This window comes from Balaenoptera borealis (genome assembly GCF_965194805.1).
Source record: "Balaenoptera borealis genome assembly, chromosome: 1".
Taxonomy (NCBI): Eukaryota; Metazoa; Chordata; class Mammalia; order Artiodactyla; family Balaenopteridae; genus Balaenoptera; species Balaenoptera borealis.
This window is the reverse complement of record NC_138860.1, coordinates 62,792,046-62,808,566: the sequence shown is the minus strand read 5'-3', so window position 1 is coordinate 62,808,566 and position 16,521 is coordinate 62,792,046. Positions and strand designations below refer to the sequence as shown.

The window sequence follows — 16,521 nt, the reverse complement described above, 5'->3', positions numbered from 1 at the left end:
ACTGTTGGTGGGAATGTAAATTGATACAGCCACTATGGAGAACAGTATGGAGGTTCCTTAAAAAACTAAAAATAGAATTACCATATGACCCAGTAATCCCACTACTGGGCATATACTCAGAGAAAACCATAATTCAAAAAGACACATGTACCCCAATGTTCATTGCAGCACTATTTACAATAGCCAGGTCATGGAAGCAACCTAAATGCCCATCGACAGAGGAATGGATAAAGAAGGTGTGGTACATATATACAATGGAATATTACTCAGCCATAAAAAGGAACAAAATTAGGTCATTTGTAGAGACGTGGATGGACCTAGAGACTGTCCTACAGAGTTAAGTAAGTCAGAAAGAGAAAAACAAATATTGCATATTATCGCATATATGCGGAACCTAGAAAAATGATAGAGATGAACCAGTTTGCAGGCCAGAAATTGAGACATAGATGTAGAGAACAAATGTATGGACACCAAGGGGGGAAAGCGGTGGGTGGTGGTGGTGGTGGTGGTGTGATAAATTGGGAGATTGGGATTGACATGTATACACTGATGTGTATAAAATGGATGACTAATAAGAACCTGCTGTATAAAAAAATAAATAAAAGAAAATTCAAAAATAAAATAAATAAATTTTTTAAAAAATCTCAGGAAATGATCTAATTGGCCCAGCTTGGGTCTTATGCTCACCTCTTGGATCAACCATTGTTTCCAGGGAGACAAGATTGGAGATAGGACACTATGATTAACAGCCCTACCAGAATCATTTGTCATAGAAGAAAGAAAGGGAAAGGATTCTGGGCATGTGTAAAACAATAGCTGTCCACTACTGCCAGCCTTGCTCTGGTGAGTGCAGTGGGTTGGGGCTGGGACCTAGAGGAGGACACAGACACGGTCAGGAGCTGAGAGAAAGTCCAGGTAGAATATAATGACCAGCAGCTGTGATTTGCTTGTGAGAAAGATCTGGCTATTCCTCATGATTGAATCTCTAGTTTTCAGTACATTTTCGATGGGTGGGTGAATGGGTGAATGGGAACATCCAGGATGGCAGGAAGGCCAATACTGAGTAGGAGGCTGCCTCAACTATAGAGAAGAACACAGCAAGAGGAATCCAGAAACTGGTGAATGGAGCTGTTCCCAGGTTCCTGATCACCAGAGAAAGAAGCACAAAAGGAGGATTGGCTTCTGTCCTTGGGGTTTCCAGAGGCAGTCACTCCCAAGGTTTCTCTGGAGGAGCACTTCCCCATGCTTTGAGGACTCAGTGCACTGACCCAAGCCCTGCCCACCCCCTCTTCAGCTGACTGGTCTTGGACTGACAAGAAGCTGGAGGCCAGCACTTGTTGTTTCCTGAGGGGTCTCCGTTGGAGCAGAAATGGCTGCCAATTCCTGCAGGACCCCACCCAAACACCTACATGGGACCTCATCTTTGCCGCTTCACCGTGCTGTATCCAGAACTTATTTACCTCATAACTGTAAGTTTGTAACATTTGACCAAAATCTCCCTATTTCTCCCACCCCCAAGCCCCTGGTAACCACCGTTCTGCTCTCTGTTTCTGTAAGTTCAGCTTTTTTAGATACCATACGTAAGTGATATCAAATAACATTTGTCTTTCTCTGCGTGACTTATTTCACTTAGCCTAATGCCCTCAAGTTCCATCCATGTTTTAACAAATGGCAGAATGTCCTTGTTTCTCATGGTTGAATAATATTCCATTGTGTATATATACCACATCTTCTTTATCCATTGACCTGTTGGCAGACACTTAAGTTTTTTCTGTCTTGGCTATTGTGAATAATGCTGAAATGAACATGGGACTGTAGATATTTCTTCAAGATCCTGATTTCATTTCTTTCAGATATATAACAGAAGTGTGATTGCTGGATCAGATGGTAGTTCTATTTTTAATTCTTTGAGGGACCTCCATACTGTTTTCCATAGTGGCTGCACCAGTTTACATTCCCAGCAACAGTGCACAAGGGTTCCTTTCTCTCCACATCTTTGCCAACACTTGTTATCTCTTGTCCTTTTGATAATAGCCATTCTAACGTGTGAGGTGATATCTATTGTGGTTTTGATTTGCATTTCCCTGATGATTAGTGATATTGAGCATCTTTTCCTGTACCTGTTGGTCATTTGTATGTCTTCTTTGGAAAACATTTATTTAGTTCCTTTGCCCATTTTAAAATCAGGTTCTTTGGTTTTTTTACTGTTGAATTTCATGAGTTCCTTATAGATTTTGGATATTAACGCCTTTTCAGACATATGATTTGCAAATATTTTCTCTCATTCCATAGGTTGCCTTTTCATTTTCTTGATTGTTTCTTTTGCTGTGTAGAAGCTTTTTAGATTGATGTGGTCCAATTTGTTAATTTTGCTTTTGTTGCTTGGGCTTTTGGTGTCATATCCAAAAAATTGTTGCCAATACCAATGTCAAGGAGATTTTTTCCCTATGTTTTTCTTCTAGAAGTATTATGGTTTCAGGTCTTCTACTTAAGTCTTTCATCCATTTCAAGTTAATTTTAGTGAGTGGTGTTAAGAGGGGTTCAATTTCATTCCTTTGCATCTGGTTATCCAGTTTTCCCAACACTGTTTGTTGAAGAAACTATTCTTTCCCATTGAGTATTCTTGGCACTCTTAAATATTAGTTGACTATATATATATATAGAGAGAGAGAGAGAGAGTTTATTTCCGGGCTCTTGATTTTGTTCCAATTTTTTTTAAAAAACAGCTCTTAGTTTCATTGATCTTTTCTATTGTTTTTCTGTCTCTATTTCATTTATTTCTGCTCTGCTTTTTGTGGTTTTCTTCCTTCTGATAACTTTGGCTTCTTTTTTCTGGTTCCTTGAGATGTAAAGCTTTGTTGTTTATTTGAAATTTTTCTTATTTTTTAATGTAGGTATTTGTCACTATAAACTTCCCTTCTTTTTTTTTTCTTTTTTTTTCTGTGCCACATGGCTTGCAGGATCTTAGTTCCCCAACCAGGGATTGAACCTGGGCCATGGCAGTGAAAGCTCTGAGTCCTAACCACTGGACTGCCAAGGAATTCCTAAACTTCCCTCTTAGAACTGCTTTTGCTGCAACCCATAACTTTTGTTATATTGTGTTTCCATTTTTGTTTGCTTCAAGATATATTTTTAAAATTTCTTCTTTGACCCATTGTGTGACCAGAAGTGTGTTGTTTAGTTTACACATTTTGTGAATTTTCCAGTTTTCCTCCTGTTGTTAATTTCTACTTTCATACCGTTGTCATCAGAAAAGATACTTGGTATAATTTTGACCTTCTTACAGTTGCTGAGACCTGTTTTGTGACCTATCATGTGATCTATCCTGAAGAATGTATCATCCCACTCTCCCCCTGCCTGTAAAATTTCTGCTGAGAAATCTACTGACAGCCTCATGGGGTTCCCTTGTAAGTTACAAGCTTCTTTTATCTTGCTGCTTTTGAGATTCTCTTTCTGTCTTTGATTTTTTACAGTTTTATTTTAATGTGTTTTGGAGAATATCTCTTTGAGTTTGATGACCTATGAGCTTCATAAACTTGGATTTTTCAATTCTCTCTCCAGATCTGGAAAGCTTTCAGCCATTATTTCTTTAAATAATCTTTCTGCCCCTTTCTCCCTCTCTTCTCCTTCTGCAACTCCAATAATTTGCAAATTGTTTCTTTTAATGATATCCCATAGATCACATAGACTTTCTTCACTATTTTTTCATTCTTTTTCCTTTCTCCTTCTCCTACTGGATAATTTCAAAGTTCCTCTCTTCTAATACACAGATTCTTTTTTCTGCTTGACTCATTCTGCTGTTGATGTTTTCTATTACATTTTTCATTCATTGTATTTTTCAGCTCCAGAATTTTATTAAATTTATAAATAATAAATAATATAATAAAAGTTATAAATAATTTATAAAAATTATTTCTATCTCTTTGTTATACTTCTCATTTTGTTCATGTACAATAGAAAAGATCAATGAAACTAAGAGCTGTTTTGTTTTTCCTGATTTTGTTGAATTGCCTTTCTGTGTTTTCTTATAGCTCAATGAGAGCTATAAGAAAAACTTAAAATAGCTATTTTGAATTCTTTATCCAGTAACTCACTATCTCCATGTCTTTAGGAGCCACACTGGAAGATTACTGTAATCCTTTGGTGATGTCATGTTTTTCCTTGATTTTTCATGTTCCTTGAAGTTCTGTGTTGCTCTCTTCACATTTGAAGTAGCAGTTACCTCCTCCAGTCTTTACTACCTTTGGGAGAGAAATATCTTCCATCAGCACTGCTAGGTATGCTGAGGCTTTCTCAGACCTTCCATGGATATGCCTGTTCCTTGCTCCTTGCTTCCTCTCATGGCAGAATTCATAAACTTGTATGCTTTTTCTTAATCTTACAACACACCAGGCCAAGTGCCAACAGCTTCCCTTTTGCTTTCCCAAGGGTGGCACTAAAGATTAAATTTCTGGTCTTTCCCTGGCCTGCAGATTCAAGTCGACTTTCTGTGCATGCTCTCTAGCTTGCTTGCTCTTACCACCACCATCAGGAGTGCACAGAGGGAGCCAGGTGTGTGGGTGAGGTGCACAGAGCACTGGGATGTTCATGGGCCAGTTGGGAGGATCTGCAGGCAAGACATCCCCAGTGGTTCATGGACTGGCTTCTTGATGGAGCCCACAATGCACTTAGTAGGATCCACAGCCCTTTAATGCCCCCCAAGAGTCCTATCTGCCACTCTCCCAGTTTCTTCCTGCTCCCTAGTCATGTAGATCATGATTCAGTCCTCTGAGCCAGCTGCTAATTCACATGCTCTCTCTTTGCCCTGTAGGAGAAATCACAGGACTGAGAAGATATCACTTACCCCTTAGCTATGCCACCTCAGGAGAGGGATGATGCAAGTAAATTAAAGCTATTCCTCTTACCTACTCCAATGCATCTAAACTCGTATTTTTGTTGTTGTTGTTCAACAGAGTGCTGGAACTTCTCCTCTGGAACCTGGACTTCCACAAAGGGTCTCTTGTCTATGGTGATTGTCTGAGAGAGTGTTCTCCAGGGTCTCCCAGACCATGGCTGAGAGGAGCTGGAGCCAGTTCATGGGCCACTGTAGGGTCCACAGCCAGGACCAGGGTCTGTATGCCTATTACCCAACACACGTGTGGGCAAGACGGCTCCTGGATCCTTTGGTGTATGGTGCTGGGTCCCACAGCTGCCACAAAGGCACTTCAGTCTATGAATGGATGTCAAATTGTTGCTGTTGAGAGTGGAACATAAACGAGGGATGTCTTACTCAGCCATATTGTTGATTTCACCCCACCAGTTTTGCTTTAAAGAACCAACTATTCACCCTTGGTTACAATCTTCATGAGGCTGTCATGTAAAGCCAGTCAGCTTCTTTCTCCCTGGAATTTGAATCTCGAGAGAGTGAAAAAAGACCTGGAAACATCCCCTGTTCAGTTCTCCTGCTTGGACCCATCCCAAGAGCTGTTCATGATCTGTGGCTTTATGAACGCTGTTCAGGTAAAATTTTTTGCTTGGGTCACCCAGAGTTGCTTTGTGTTGCTTGCAACCAAAAGATCCTAACTCATACATTAGAATTTTCAGAAGCTGTGTTAGCTTTCTACTGCTGCATGACAGAGTATCAAAAACGTAGTGACTTAAAACAACACAAATTTATCTCACAGTAATGTAGGTCAGAAGTCCAGGCACAGCATGAGTGGGTTCTCTTCTCAGGTGCTTACAAGGATGAAATTAAGGTGTTGGCTGAGGCTACAGTTCTCATCTGAGACTCAGGGTCTTCTTCCAAGGTCACTGGTTGTTGCCAAAATCTACTTCTTTACAAATATAGGACTAGGTCTCTATTTTCCTGCTAACAATCGGCCAGGGACTATCTCTGATCCTAGAGAGCACCTGCATTTCCTTACTACGTGGCCCCCATAGGCAGTTCACAGCATGGATGTTTGCCTTCTCCTAGGCCAACCAGAGCACATCTCTCTGACTTCCTCTGCAATCAGCTTGACAAAACTCTGCTTTTAAAGGGCTCACCTGTACACCAATATGTATAAAACAGATAACTAATGAGAACCTGCTGTATAGCACAGGGAACTCTACTCAGTGCTCTGTGGTGACCTAAATGGGAAGGAAATCCAAAAAAGAGGGATATATATATACATATAGCTGATTCACTTCGCTGTACAGTAGAAACTAACACAACATGGTAAAACAACTAAACCCCAATTTAAAAATATACAAAAAATAAATAAAAAATAAAGGGCTCACCTGATTGGGTCAGGGCCACCCAGGATAAAATAATATAATCACAGGAGTGATATCTCATCATATTCACACGTCTTTCCCATAATCAAGGAGATATACAAGGCATATACATCAAAGTGTGGAATCTTGGAGGCTGTCATGATTTTGTCTCCCACAGAAGTGCTATTAGAAAAGATGTTTCTTCCTTCTTTCTCTGTGAGGATCAGGGACGTCTGGTATCCATCCTTCTCACCAGATGGAGGAAGCTTGCCCAGTAATGAATCCAACCCAGAGGAGAGCAGAGCAAGAAATGTGTAAAGACAGGTTGACAACTCACTGCGTCCATTGAGAACCTGGATGATGCCAATACCTAAAGGCCTGCCCACGGGCTCTTCCGTTTCATAAGCCGATAACTTTTTTCTTAAGCTATTTGACTTTGGTTCTGTACCTTGCAATTGAAGTGGCCTTGAATATTACAGATACTGAAGATGCAGAGCCACTGAAGACATACTTGTAAATTTCACAATCTTGCCTGGGTCTACTTTGTGGGAGTTTTACCTAAGGGGCCCTTCCCTTCAAAAGGTTATTTGTCCTTAAGAAAATAAAGTCACAAAATTTTCTTTAAGGAGACATTAAGGAGGAAAAGCATGCCTAATGTCCAAACACAAGAAAAACATAAATGAAAAGACTGCACAAGGATATAAACGATTTTTTAAATGGCAAGAGATGGTAAAAATAAGCTGGGGTGTGGGTAAAATTAAAGAGATACTATCAAGGGTTGAGATGAATTATAACCTACTAAATATCACTGTTGATGGTCAAAGACCTTCCACTGAAAAAGAACCTTTTCTGCTTTGGGGATGCCTTATATCTGTGTGTCACTTTCACATAAATTGTCATATTTCATCTTCACAGTGACTCAATAAGGTAGTCAATACTGGTATACAGTTTCCACCTTATAGTTAAGGAAACTGAGATTCAGAAAAATTAAGTAATTTGCCCAAGGTCACAAAGCTGGTAGTGGCCAAATAAGCTTTGTGAATCAGCTAAAAAACCAGAACTCAGCTTTTCTGGGTGTTGGTCCGTGGCAGTGGAAGAACATGAGCTTTAAAACAGCCAGACCCAGGTTCAAATTCAAGCCCTACCATTTACTAACTCCCTGGCTGTTGACTACATTAATCATGTTTGAAACTCCTTGTTCCAAATTGGCTAACAGTACCCTCCTCATTGGACTGTTGGAGGAATGAATACAATGATACTTGTTATGTCCCTGGTATAGAAGGTTTTGGGGAAGAGTTATTACCTTTTTACCTTTTACGTCATTCAGAGGAGGTGAGAGTCTCCATCATTGCCTGGGGAAAGGACCCCAGAGGGCTGTTAAATGTTTGGGGCAGATGCTGGGGGCAAAATCTTTCTAGGAATAGGGGGTGGGTCCCAGCCTCTGTGGAGAGAGTGGGAGACGGAGAGGAGCAGATGAGGGGTGAGTTAGGCAAGCCCTCCGGCTGGGAGGGGAGGCCCCACCTCCCAGAGCAAGGCCCTGTGTGCTCCCTCTTTTGGATCCTGCAGCTCTTGAGCACCAGGTCAGAACTTAGGGCACCTGCCTCATGTTTGTTATGAACATGTGATTACAGTTCCTGGGCTGGTGGAGGTGATGAGTTTAGCTTCAGAAGTCTTATAAAATCCACTCCTGGAAGCAACCTAAATGTCCATCAACAGATGAATGGATAAAGAGGATGTGGTACATATATACAATGGAATATTATTCAGCCATAAAAAGAATGAAATAATGCCATTTGCAACAACGAGGATGGACCTAGAGATTATCATACTAAGTGAAGTAAGTCAGACAAAGACAAATATATGACATCACTTATATGTGGAATCGAAAAAGATGATACAAATGAACTTATTTACAAAACAGAAACAGACTCACAGACTTCGAAAACAAACTTATGTTTACCAAAGGGGAAAGGTGGGGAGGAGGGATAAATTAAGTTTGGGATTAACATATACACACTACTATATATAAAATAGATAATCAACAAGGACCTACTGCATAGCACAGGGAATGCTACTCAATATTCTGTAATAACCTGTACGGGAAAACTATCTGAAAAAGAATGGCTATATGTATATGTATAACTGAATCACTTTGCTGTACACCTGAAACTAATACAACATTGTAAATCAACTATACCCCAATATGAAATAAAAATTAAATTAAAAAAGAAGTCCACTCCTGGGCATCTGAGAAAACACAAAATCATCTTCTGAAATGAGCAAGCTTCAAACTATGGGGCACCAGGACATCCAAGAGTCCGGTTTATAACTACATTAGAAGCAGTGGATTTTCTCAACTTCTTTGCCTCTGACGTGGATTAGACTCACTTCTGAGTCTACTAAACGGTCTTCCCTCAGTGTGGTGCCACAGAGAGCTGCTGCTATTGGAATCCACAGACCCGGGATCTGCTCCCAGCTTTGTCCTTAACTTGCTGTGTGACCTTGACCAAATCACTTTCCCTCTCTGGGTCTTGGTGTCTTCAGCCATAAGCGAAGGGGCTAAATTTTTAGGTGGATTTTCCATTACTTGAGACTGAAAAACATCCTGAGAAATAGAGATATTTGGGTTCCTTTGTCAGAAAAGCAGCTCTTGGAGGGCTACCTAATCCCACGAGACCTGGTACAGTGCCTTGCACATTCTTAAGGCTCAGTAAATATTTGTTACATAAAAAGTGGCCTTGATTTGTATTTGTAATTGAAACATGAAAAAAATAAAACACCTTTCTCCTCCTAAAAAAGATATATATAAAATAGATAACTAATAAGAACCTCCTGTATACCACAGGGAACTCTACTCAATATTCTGTAAAGGTCTGTATGGGAAAAGAAACTAAAAGAAGAGTGGATATATGTATATGTATAACCGATTCACTTCGCTGTGCACCTGAAACTAACACAACGTTGTAAATCAACTATACTCCAATAAAAATTTTAAAAATAAAATAAAATATAGATGACAGAAACCTGAAAGAAAATTTAAAAATAAATAAAATAAAATTCAAAAATTCAAAAAAAAAAAAAAGGGGGGGGATGAAAGAGCTGGACTACATGCCCCTCCCAAGTTGTCTTCCATCCAGAACTTACATTTAGGTTTCACTCTTCCTGCCTCTCCAGTGCCCCCTTCCCTTTCAGCCCTGCCAGCTGTTATCTCCCCACCCACCCCAGCCCCGACCAGGGTGAGGCACAGGGTGTGTCCTGGAAGCTGTGATCCTGCCGCTCTCGGCTGGTCGCCCACACTGACCCAGGAGCAGGCCCGGTGACCAGGCTTCCATACGAGGTTCTGGCTGTTGGTTTGCAGGGCTCTGCCCTGTCTGATTATGCCTGAGATGCTCTGACTTCATGCAGATCGCATTTCTTTCACTTGCAAAGGGGAAGGACTGACTGAGTTTGCAGGGGACAGAGGCAGCTGGCTGGCTGGGAAATCCTCTCTAAGCCCAGCCTGGCCCTTGGGGACCCCCCCCTCTCCAAAAATAGGCCTGTGTCTTCTTGCCCCAGAAACTAGCCTGAAGGGGGCCCACCTCTAGGGACTGCTGGAGGGGGACAGGTGGGTCCCCACATTAGACCTTTACAGTCCCTTAGGACAGTCACCAGCTTAAGGGGAACGCAGGATAGTTAAAAGACAAAGGGGGTCCGGAATTCCAGCGGTGCAGCTGGTCTGGCTCCAAGACGGGAGGATTTGGGAGGATTTTTCTGCTCTGGGCCGACCCTCCCTAGGCAGTTCAGTGCAGTTCCACAGGGACCTCTAGCGACTGTCATGTCAAACTACAGTTTCCCCGGCTCTTGCACAGCTGGCTGCTGACCTCTGACCAGGTTTCATCACAGGACCCCAGAGCTCCCCACCCCTGCTCTGCTCCTGCATGGCACGCACCCAGCACATGATGGGGGAGGGTGTCCCCCAAGGCCCAGTGGAGACCAGTGACTGACACATGACAGGGGAGACCTTCCTGCAGTGTTATGACTGAGAAAATGGCTGGTCCTTTGCTCCTCTACAGCCTGACCAGTGCATCCATGTGATGAGTGGCCTTGGACTATCCCACATTGTGATGGAGGCTAAATAACGCTAATAACCAGCCCCCCATCCTAGATATCATCCCCGACTTACCTACCCAGGGGACCCTCTTGCAGAGCATTTGCCTAAGGCCAGCCGGCTAAGTGTTTGAGCTGGGATTTGAAGGCAGCCACCTGACTTCAGAGCTCACACTCTCTCCTGTATGCCCCACCGCTGGCCCTGAAAGATGTCAGCACACTACCTGTGAAAACCTAGGGTTTTCTTACACATGGCCCTTGCCATGTTTTTTTTAAACTACACACCTCTAATACAAATGGCAAGACATTTCTTCAAAGGACCCAGATGTCACCAGCAGGTGAGGGGTCACTGGATTCTTGGAGACAGAGCTAGATTTAAGGACAGGGTCTGACAGGCAACTGTGTGTACTCCCCCAAGCTGACCATCTGGAGACTCCAATCTCCTCCCCAAAGTAAGGGAAATAACATGTCCCACTTACTTCTTGGGCTTATTGCAAGGATTTGATAAAATGCTGTGAAACAACCTATTTTATAAAATTAAGTCCTATGACAATCATAACTTTTATTTTTTTAGAAAACTCAACCTATAGTTACCAACTGATATTTGAAGCAAAGGAAAGAAAAGCAACTAGTGTTTATTGAGGTTTTTTGGTAGTGGTAACACTACCTAAGAGTTGCCAATTAAAATCACACAGTACTATTCTTACCTATAAGTTCAGTGCAGAGTGAGCACTTTCATACACTGTTTGCAGGACTGTTCATTGATATAAAGCCTTAAGGGCAATGTGTAATAGGTCTCACCAACTTTTTTTTTTTTTTTTTTTTACGGTTGTGTTGGGTCTTTGTTGCTGCGCGCGGGCTTTCTCTAGTTGCAGTGAGCAGGGGCTACTGTTCGTTGCGGTGCACGGGCTTCTCATTATCGTGGCTTCTCTTGTTGAGAAGCATGGACTCTAGGCCCGCAGGCTTCAGTAGTTGTGGCTCGCGGGCTCTAGAGCGCAGGCTCAGTAGTTGTGGCTCATGGGCTTAGTTGCTCTGCGGCATGTGGGATCTTCCCGGACCAGGGCTCGAACCCGTGTCCCTTGCATTGGCAGGCGGATTCTTAACCACTGCGCCACCAGAGAAGCCCCCCCCACCACCACCACCTTTTTGCTTGGGAATTCCACTGCTGGGAATCTCTCCAAGGAAACAAACAGAGATGTAGAAAGTACTTCATGCATAAAGATTTCTGTCTTATAACAGGGAAAAATTGGAAGTAACTTAAATGTTCAAATACTGGAGACATCGGTAACAGCCCTTAGCTTTTGCCTGTGCAGTCTCCCTTCAGTTAACATAACTTCTTCTTTCCTTTCAGGAGCTCCACTTCAAAATTCTCCCAGTCCCCATGGTTCTGACGAGTGCTGAGCTGAATCCCCAACTGCAGGGGAAGACATAGGATGGAATCTCGGCCAATGAGGGAATCCCATTCCCAGACACAGGGATTATTCAGGAATGGCTCCCTTGGCTGGGAAAGATGCATCCTCTTTGCTCTAAGATTGCTGACTGTAGTTAAAACCAGCACAGTGGAAAAAGGAGCCAGGAGATGAAGAGAGAGTTCTGAAGGAATATTTTAAGATCAATGAACTCTTCTTTTTGCTTAAACTACTTTGACTAGGGTTTCTGTCACTAGCAACAGAGTGCTAACATAGACCATTATTTGGTAGCCAAAGTAGATCAACCTGATGAAATATTTGCGGCCATTCTAAGCCATCCTTATGAATGGTTTCTAGTAACATAAGCTCATGATTAAGTGAAGGAAGCGTGATACACAATCAACTTTAGCATGATCTTAATTATATTTAAACATTTCATGGAAGCAAAGATGTGTCTTCTAAGAAAACACATCAAAATATTAGCAGTCATGCTGGCTGGTGAAATTATTAATTTTTAAACTTTTATTTTGTGTATCTTCCACACAAAAATATATATCTTACAATAAATAGTAAGGGAAAAAAAACTAAGGAAAAGATACAGTTTTACTGGTTACTCCCTTAATTCCAAAAAGGTTATCATTGTCGTCTCAGATGAAAATACATAGAGCACTTTGTTTTGAAGTGACAGTTTGGAATTTCCCTAAAAATATTGACCTACCAGTTTTACACAAAGTAGAACGTTATTTTTTTCAGTACTAAAACTGAAAACATGCCCCACCACAGGAAAGTAGGGTCTGCTCTTCAACGACTTTGTGATCTTCAGTCTGAATATTACTGAGAAGGGAAACGTGACATGAACAACCTCCAATCAGAATATGTATGCATTGGCTCATGGAGCCCTGCCTCATGTCATAAAGGACTTTTCCCCACTCCACCTCATACTTGAAAGGAATTTGAACCTGGACTAAAAGACAGAATGAACCATGACTATTGGCCACAGCCTGGTAAAGATAAATGGCCTTGAAGACTTCCCTGGTGGCACAGTGGTTAACAATCCGCCTGCCATTGCAGGGGACACGGGTTCGAGCCCTGGTCCGGGAAGATCCCACATGCCGCGGAGCAACTAAGCCCGTGCACCACAACTACTGAGCCTGTGCTCTAGAGCCCACGAGCCACACTACTGAAGCCCACGTGCCACAACTACTGAAGCCCACGTGCCACAACTACTGAAGCCCGCGTGCCGCAACTACTGAAGCCCGTGCGCCTACAGCCCGTGCTCTGCAACAAGCCACTGCAACGAGAAGGCTGCGAACAGTAACGAAGAGTAGCTGCCGCTCGCTGCAGCTAGGGAAAGCCCGCGTGCAGCAACGAAGACCCAACGCAGCCAAAAAATAAATAAATAAGATAAATTTTTAAATAAATAAATAAATAAATTGCCTTGACCAGCGGAGCACAGATCCAAGGCCAAGACGACATCCGCCAAGCGCAGCCCCCTGGACTCAGCGGCTCGGGGTTCCTTGGCTACTCCCTCTTCCTACTTCTGATTTTCTCTTTTCTTGATCAGGGCCTGCCTTGCTCTCTGGGCCAAAGCTAGTCGCCGACCAAGACACTCATCCCCTATCTGGTTCGGGTCAGGACCCTGCCCCAGTCCTGCAGCAGGTCATGAAGTGCTTGACAGGGAGGGATAGATCCATGAAAGCCAATCAGCAGCAGTATGAGACCAGGCCTCGGCTTCTCCTCTTGCCCTGCTGGGCTGGCTTTACTCCAGGGTCATCTCATCGAGGCCATTGCCCCCATCCCAACCCATGGTGGGCTTGATTAGCTCTGTTATACCGTAGTCCCCTCTTATCCACAGTTTTGCTTTCTGCGGTTTAAGTTACCAGTGGTCAACCTCAGTCCTAAAATATTAAATGAAAAATCCCAGAAATAAACAATTCATAAGTTTTAAATTGTGTGTGCTGTTTTGAGTAGCGTGATGAAATCTTACACCACGAATCAGCCCTTTGTCCAGCGAATCCACACTGTATGTATCAATACTACCCGTCACTGGGGTTATCAGATGGGGTTATCAGATCAACTGTCTTGGTATCACAGTGCTTGTGTTCAAGTTACCTTTATTTTACTTAATAATGGTCCCAAAGCACAAGAGTAGTGACGCTGGCAATTCGGATAGTCTCTTACTGTGCCTAATTTATAAATTAAACTTTATCGTATGTATGTATAAGAAAAAACATAGTATATATAGGTTTGGTACCATCCTGGGTTGCAGGCATCCACGGTGGGGGTGGGTGGGGGGAGGGGTGGTCTTGGAACGTATCCCTGCATATAAGTTCTCGATCTTACTGTACAAGAACCAGCATCTGCACAAAAAGTGGTCCACAGTGCCCTCTGGTGGTCAATCATAACATAACGGGAACAATCTGCACATTCAATTATAAAGGAATCTGCAGTGCCTTCCGTGAAAAAGTGGTTCACTCTACTGTGATAATTGGATCTTACCTGAATACAAATGTTTTTACATGGTACCAAATGATGAAGAGAAAACTCACAGTGACTGGGTAAAGGGAGAAATACAGATAGACACTCTCAACCTACTTCTATCACAAGGTACCTTGGCAGCCAAGGCCCTGAGGGAAGATCCTTGACAAAGGCTGCATTCTGGCCAATCCCCAAATTTTAAGACACAATGAGCTGTTTACCAATAGGAAAGAGTCAAATTGTTCATTTTCAGCTTTGAAGCAGCCACAAGTTGATTATAAAATAAAAACACAAAAGGGTTTCAACAGTGGAGAGTGAAAAAACATGTAATAAATATTAACATCTCTGTGTAAGAAAATAAATCCAACATATTTCATGAAAATAATGCTTTTAATTATTAATGCCTTGGATAAGAAACCTACTCTACCAAGTTTAAGATACATCATTTTTCTTAAAGAGAAGCTGTTTGCTCGACTTCAGATAAATTCATTTTGTAGTCTTCAAACTCATATTCAATTTCCTCTCTCTTAGCCATTTAAGGATTCAGTTGCTTGACTCCTGACACACCTCTTTATGATGGATCTCATACAGTCTTCTGAAATCATGTATATAGGTAATAAAAGCAAACAGTTTTTTCCCTTCTGAAGAAATGTGATTTCTTTTCTAAAAGTCATGTTGTTTTCCCTCTGATGACATGATTTAGGTAGTAACAGCATTAGAAGCCATTCAGAGATTTGAAGCAGCTGAGGAAGGCTTAGTTCATTGTTGACAGTAGCATTAGAAAAGAAGCTAGAGAGAGTGGTTGGGAGATGGATTTGGGCCCTGGTTTAAACTGGTCCATATCTGCGTTCACTTAACTTAGAAAAGAACACGAGAAACAAATTACACACAAAATCCCCTCCTTTCTTTTCTTTCTTCGCAATCCATTTTGGGGCAAAAAAAAAAAAAAATGTATGCTTGTTTCTATGTCTTTTGAGTGGAGGAAACTGATTATACAGTGTCCACCTAGCTGGGGAAATCAAATTCAGAAAATTTTATGAACTTCCTTGATTAAATCAAATTCAGGAAGTTTTATGAACTTCCTTTGTTCTAGATAATTATCACTTTAGACTTCAAAAGCTTTTTTTAAAGTTCTTTATAAGAAACAGTCTTGCCCTGTGTTGGATCAACAACACCCAGGACTGTCAGACATAAATGAACCATGAGTGAGATGCTCCGTTTGTGTTTCGTCACTGTTCGTTTGCCTCGGCAAGATTTATTCAGGTGCACTGTAACAGGAGCCAAGCCCTCAATACAGGCTCAGGCAGCAGCCCGTGGAGGCATGACACCTCTCCCCAGCACAGTGGTTTTCAGTAATTAGAAACACGTACTTGAGTACTTTCAAATGCCAATGGGCAATCTGAAACTGGTACCCACTCCTCTTTAAGGAGCACCATTGGCAAACTATTTGGAATTGATGGAACAAAACTTCTTTGATCATAATGAATGACATGTCTCTATGAAAATGGCTTCAAAATACGGAAATATATATAAATCTATCCAGCAATCTCATCTTCCAAGAAATGCGGTACCAATCCATCTCAATTCTGTAAACATGCAAGCAAGGGAAGAAAACTGTCTAATAACCTGGGAAACTTTCCATAAAGAAACATGAAGCGCTTTAAGTCTGCATGAAACTTCCTAAGAAACTTCGCACATGAGGTTAAATTCGCCATATGCTGCTTCACCTAGAGAGAGGAAGAGAGGGGAAGAAAAATTATTTCATTAAACTGAGTTGACAAATCATAAAAGTTAATTCATTCTAGGGAAGGACTAGAGAAACTTCTGAAAGTTTAAGATCTCGAGTTAATTTCAGCCACTTTAGTGTACTAAAGAATCATCTGGGAGAGGAACCAAGATGGTGGAGTAGAAGGACGTGCTCTCACTCCCTCTTGTGAGAACACCAGAATCACAACTAGCTGCTGGACAATCATCAACAAGAAGACACTGGAACTCACCAAAAAAGATACCCCATATCCAAAGACAAAGGAGAAGCCACAATGAGATGGTAGGAGGGGCGCAATCACAGTAAAATCAAATCCCATAACTGGTGGGTGGGTGACTCACAGACTGGAGAACACTTATACCACAGAAGTCCACCCACTGGAGTGAAGGTTCCAAGCCCCACGTCAGGCTTCCCAACCTGGGGGTCCGGCAACGGGAGGAGGAATTCCTAGAGAATCAGACTGTGAAGTCTAGTGGGAATTGATTGCAGGACTTCGACAGGACTGGGGGAAACAGAGACTCCACTCTTGGAGGGCACACACAAAGTAGT

The 16,521-nt window shown here is 42.1% G+C and overlaps 1 protein-coding gene across 3 annotated transcripts in view; it reads right to left on the bottom strand.

The window, feature by feature from the left end:
• Positions 1 to 16,521, bottom strand: part of LOC309613768 (T-cell surface glycoprotein CD3 zeta chain) — a gene marked incomplete at its 3' end in the record, with an annotated part of 117,065 nt that overhangs the window by 81,295 nt on the left and 19,249 nt on the right. Inside the window, exon 4 of one of the 3 annotated variants that reach the window (XM_082361078.1) lies at positions 14,579 to 15,934. The exons of the other annotated variants lie outside the window; for them this stretch is intronic. Within the exon in view, the coding sequence (XP_082217204.1) occupies positions 15,931 to 15,934 (4 nt within the window). Of the gene's footprint in view, positions 1 to 14,578; positions 15,935 to 16,521 lie in introns of those variants that run through there. 3 annotated transcript variants of the gene reach the window in all.